Source organism: Primulina huaijiensis, chromosome 7, assembly GCF_012295235.1.
Source record: "Primulina huaijiensis isolate GDHJ02 chromosome 7, ASM1229523v2, whole genome shotgun sequence".
In the NCBI taxonomy this organism is placed as follows: Eukaryota; Viridiplantae; Streptophyta; class Magnoliopsida; order Lamiales; family Gesneriaceae; genus Primulina; species Primulina huaijiensis.
The window spans coordinates 15183804-15189246 of record NC_133312.1 but is presented as its reverse complement, the minus strand read 5'-3'; the positions used below and the strand labels follow the sequence as shown (position 1 = coordinate 15189246).

General features: G+C 38.2%; 1 protein-coding gene across 1 annotated transcript; it reads left to right on the top strand.

Moving 5' to 3' along the window:
* The first annotated feature begins 1844 nt into the window (after nt 1-1844).
* LOC140980479 (vicilin-like seed storage protein At2g28490) lies at nt 1845-4111 on the top strand. The gene is made up of 5 exons (XM_073446313.1): nt 1845-2193; nt 2453-2634; nt 2735-2815; nt 2895-3296; nt 3558-4111. The coding sequence occupies exons 1-5, from the start codon at nt 1878-1880 to the stop codon at nt 4005-4007; spliced, it is 1431 nt and encodes a 476-aa protein (XP_073302414.1). The 5' UTR covers nt 1845-1877; the 3' UTR covers nt 4008-4111.
* Nucleotides 4112-5443: the final 1332 nt, after the last annotated feature.

Sequence of the window (5443 nt, the reverse complement as noted above, 5' to 3'; positions counted from 1 at the left end):
AAACAATGATACAATGCGTGCCTGATGAGTGGAAGAACAAGAACGGTGCAATGGAGATCCTAAGAAATTCTCTTGCACAACAAGCCAAACACCGAATGCTTCCAGCTGCTGGGTGTTGAAAACGAGGGGTGTGTGTTGAAAGAAATAGATGAATATCGGTCATGGGGGTTACGGGAGGTAAAAGGATTGAATAGATTTAAATGTCATACTAATTAAAAGATTAATGGGGTCTAACCTTGCTAATTAAGGGTTTAAAATAATATTTAAGCCTAATGAGTTTAAAAGTTGGCCCGTTAAATTCAAATACACTCCCGAAAAATATTTTGTGTTGGAAAGATTTTGAAAATAATAGCCGGACCCTTAAAAAAATCTCCCGTTTTGATAAAATTTGCGTACCTTAAAAATAAAAATCATGCGGTTAAAAATACCCAAAAATTCTCATTTTTTGACAAATACTCTAAGAATGCTTTAAATTAATTTATAAAAATAACTCGTGTAAAAAAAATGATTTTCCTGAACATTCTCCGGTCTCTGATCCTCGTTCGAACGTGAAATGTACTTAGAAACCCTAATACGTGACCTTTTAAAATTTCAGGAATTAAATCCTATAATGCATGAATTATGCATAAATTGCATATAAATAATTAAACATATAATTAAAATAAAAATACTAGATTGCATGCACTTAGGTTACGGGAATTAAATTCCTGGACCTTACAGTAAAACTGTGCATGTTCGACCAAGATGGAGTCTTAAAATCCTGCTGACCAAACAAACCAAAGTCAGCCATCCCTGAGTCACTGAAAAAACTAGGTTGAATAGTAGAGGTTCCTGAAAAAACTTATTTTTTGATGAACTTTTTCTCTCTTTTTTCTCTATCTTCACTACAACAAAAATGGCTTTTTGCAGCGTATATTGCACGCTGCAAAGTTGCAAGCCGTTGAAAGTTCAAAATTATCCGCGGCGTACATGTGCACGCTGTTGATACAATTATGCGTGGCGAGTGTATTTTGGCATTTAGCGACGGTTCAAAAACCGTCGCTAATCAGCGACGGTTATTGCACGCTGCAAAGTTGCAAGCCGTTGAAAGTTCAAAATTATCCGCGGCGTACATGTGCACGCTGTTGATAGACTTATGCGGGGTTGAGTGTATTTTGGCATTTAGCGACGGTTTATGAACCGTCGCTGATTCCTTACAGCGACGGTTTTTAACCGTCGCTAAAATTAGCGACGGTGTATAATCTGTCACTAATTCAATTTTACCGACGGTTTAAGAAACCGTCGCTAATTAGCGACGGTTTTGATATATATTTCGTCGCTAAAATATTCCGTCGATTACGTGGACCAGCGTCCGCGCTCCGTAAGTGCGGATTACAGTAGTTTTGAAAATGTTTTTTTTTTTACATTATTTTTGAAAAAAAATTTTAAAATTAAATTATTTTTAAAAAAAACCCACCACACTAAGATCGAATGTAGTAAAAGCCTAATGAATAAGTGTATATAGCATATACTAGCCTGAGCTTAATTGAGCATTGGAAATTTATTCGATCATCCGACTACGAATCCAACAAGTTAGAAAAATCAAAGATTATGAAAAGCTAGCATTTATGCATGTATATCAAACTATGCCAAGTGATACGTCTCGATCGCATTAAAATCATGCCTAGTCNTAATACCAAATGACCTTGTCTTAAGGTGAGACCGGATATTTCTCAACTGTACGGGTACTTCAACCCCAAGAATTCATCAAAGATTCACACCTGTTCATCTAGCCAGTCCCCTTTACTCTACTAATATTGTATATAAATACCGTAACTCGCATAGCTCTATAATCAATCAATTAACTAACGAGTTAAATAAGTAACTAAATTGGATCGATGATGGGTAAAAGAATTGATTGGGAAGCACTCTTTCTGCTGGTGGTGATGGCCGCTGCGACTGCGGTGGCCGCTGCAGGGGGCGGGGTCGATGTTGAGGATGAAGGGTGGTGGAGAGAAGGAGGAAGTGACTGGTTTCTGTTGAAGGATTCGAAGCATGTGGTGAAGACCGATGCCGGAGAAATGAAGGTGGTGAGAGGTGTAAGAGGCAAATCTATCACAAATCCCATGCATATTGGATTCATTACTATGGAGCCCAGAAGCCTTTTCATACCACAGTACCTTGATTCCTCACTCATCATCTTCCTTCGCGCAGGTATATCTATATACACACACTATGAATATGGCAGACCAGATCGATATAATGATAACCATTGGATTCTGCATGAATTCATGCCGCAGGCTCAACCAATGCCCCTTTCAAGTGAAAATAGTCAATGGAGAAATACATTTGCACTAAACTATTGGTTCTATTTCATGTCCATGCATATATATATGAGTACTGATATAAAAAAAATTCAAAAAGAAAATAAATTTTAATAAATATTTATCTATGGGAAAATTAAATGGTGCAGGTGAAGCAAGAGTTGGACATATATATAAGGACAAACTAGTGGAAAGGACGTTGAAAATGGGAGATATATACAGAATAGAAGCTGGTTCAGCCTTTTATGTCATTAACACAGACCATAGCCACAGTCTTCATATGATCTGCAGCATTGATGCATTTGAGAGCTTGCACTGGCATACCATTCAGGTAACTTGAATACTTGATTCGGAAGATTGTTATTTATTTAATCATAACGCAGAATCTTTTGATAAAATAGTAAACTCTTGGTTTCCATGTATGTTGGCAGTCTTTCTTCATAGCCGGTGGAACATATCCAACATCTGTGCTGTCTGGATTTGAGCCCTCAACCTTGTCAGCAGCATTCAATGTAAGAAACAACTTTGCAACGGAAAAGAGCACAAATTTCTAAGCAGATTTAACCCGAATAAATCATACGTACTTGACAGGTTTCGGAAGCAGAATTGAGTGAAATGCTAACAAGACAAAAGCATGGCCCAATTGTTCACTTATCAGACAATTCTCATTCCTGGTCTAAATTTTTGGACATGAAGCGACATGAAAAACTGGCACGTATGCGGAAAATAGTCGGAATTAAAGAAGAAGACGTAGAAGAAGAAGGATCTACATGGTGCTCTTTCAAGGAAATGTTGGTTTCCATGTTAGCAAAGGCAGACAAGAGGCAGGACGACGGATGGAGCAAAACCGGCAGGGGACCGGGATCCTGTAATATCTACGAAAGGAAGGCCGACTTTAAGAACAATTATGGATGGAGCGTTAGTTTGGATGAGTCAGATTATTCACCCCTTAAACATTCAGATACTGGTGTTTATCTTGTCAGCCTAACCAAGGTGAAGTCCTTAATTCGTATTTATGTTCTAATCACACATCGCGCACACGTATAACAGCGATACTACCGTGTTCGTTCCAGTTGTAACATGTGATTTCTTTGCAACATATAAAATGTAAAACGGACAATATAAATATATATATATATACACACACACACACACATCTTGGACCTATGTGATCCACATAATCAATGATATATAGATCGAAGCATCGGATAATTTTGCATGGCCTGAAATCAAAATGTTTGCTAAATGCTGCAGGGATCAATGATGGCACCCCATATCAATCCTAGAGCAACCGAATACGGCATCGTATTACAAGGATCCGGCACGATCCAAATCGTCTTCCCTAATGGAAGCCTAGCCATGAACTCTAATGTAAGCCAAGGCGACGTCTTCTGGATACCCCGCTACTTCCCTTTTTGCCAGATCGCCTCTCGTACAGCCCAGTTCGAGTTCTTCGGCTTCACCACCTCGGCTCGAAACAACAGGCCTCAGTTCTTGGCGGGAGCGAACTCAATGCTCAATGCAATGAAAGGACCAGAGTTCGCAGCTTCATTCGGAATGAGCAGCAGTAGGTTCAAGAGAATCATTGACGCCCAACGCGAGTCTGCCATTTTGCCGGCGTGGCCGTCCACTACTTCAAGTGCGGAGGTCGAGGTGGAGGCCGGGGGATTTGGTGATGAAATATTGGATTTGGAATTTGATTAATTTTTCTTTGCTTTTTGAGCGACGATTTTGATTTGTTTATTGTTTTTTAGTATGGTCTGATTTTGTTTTTGGGGATGTAATAAAATTGTAAACAGATTGGAATTCATTTTCTTTTTGCAAAGCATATGTATGGTTCGCTGAATCTCAAAATTAATGTGCTCTTAATTTGGCCTCGAATATGTAAAACATATGATTTCTTGTAAGAAAATTTTGAAAGTAATTTGAAAAATGTCATATAATACAAGTCATAAACCAATAAAGCTTCGTACAATGAGCTCCTCTTGTGAAAACTCATTCGTATCTCTCACTAATTGTTATAGAGGTTAATTGTAGTTTAATTCAAACATTTTTTTAACTCATTTAAGATCGGGACATCACAATCATCGCTCATTCACCATGCGATTTCTTTTTCGCGACCTAATCCCTTGATATACCACTACCAAGAATCTAGATATGATTCCAACAAGTTNATATATTTGGCTTCCATATCACTTATTTTTTGGTGTTCTTTTTTGTCATTACCTCTTATATCATTATGTCACCCTCCTCTCAGCTCAATTTGATTCAAGTATGACTACAAAATAAGCACTTATAGCAATCTCTTCATCAGAAAAACTCTTGTAAGTTCATCTCGTGGATGAATTTTGTTAAACGTGTTAGAGTAGATGTCCTGCAAGCCAATTGTTGGGTAGGGATTTTATTGACTCAGTTGTAATAAACAATCTTTATTTTAATATAATTTAACTTTTAATGGTTTCGTTTCACTTTATCTGTATACCCATGCGATCAGCATAGATAAAGTCCTTGATTATTCTTTAATACAAATGAATCGTAATTCGATGTTGAAACTCATTTGTAAACACTGCATATTATAAATTCGTTCTTAGTCGATTCAGCCTCCTAAAACATGGATAAAGGTCGCTTGAGATCGCGACTAGCATCTGTGATGTTGTGTACTGCGTTTCTTGGTAAGGACATAGAGATGTCCAAACATGCAGATGGGTAGTCATATGATGATTATACTAAACAACCCTCCCTCGGGCTTTCCAAGTGGTTATCATTCATTGAGAGGATAAGTTCGTGGTTATGATTGTACATCATTAGTCCTTACGACCCGAGACAACACTGAGACTCTATATGCTAGGGATGTGCTTTGACTCGTTTACCGGTTCCAAGAGAGTCATGAGGTGGCGATATTGGGTACATTTGCGACACATATAGGAGCTAGTGTATTGTAGTCGGGGATTCACCGCTCACCTACGGGTGTGGATATCCTATGTGATCTGATGAAATAATAGTGCGTGGAATATCTGGCCAGAGTATGAGATGTACGTTGGATAAGGAGTTCTCCAATAGTACATGCGATGCCACTATTTATATGAGTCACATAGTTATCGAATTATTATGCAACCCTTGATGAAACAATGGTTGCAGAT

Excerpts from the sequence above, each read along its gene's own strand:
- LOC140980479 (XM_073446313.1), top strand. The coding sequence starts at position 1,878 with ATGATGGGTAAAAGAATTGATTGGGAAGCACTCTTTCTGCTGGTGGTG. Across the intron at positions 2,635-2,734 it reads TGCACTGGCATACCATTCAG|TCTTTCTTCATAGCCGGTGG; the intron begins GTAACTTGAATA and ends GTATGTTGGCAG. Across the intron at positions 3,297-3,557 it reads ATCTTGTCAGCCTAACCAAG|GGATCAATGATGGCACCCCA; the intron begins GTGAAGTCCTTA and ends TAAATGCTGCAG.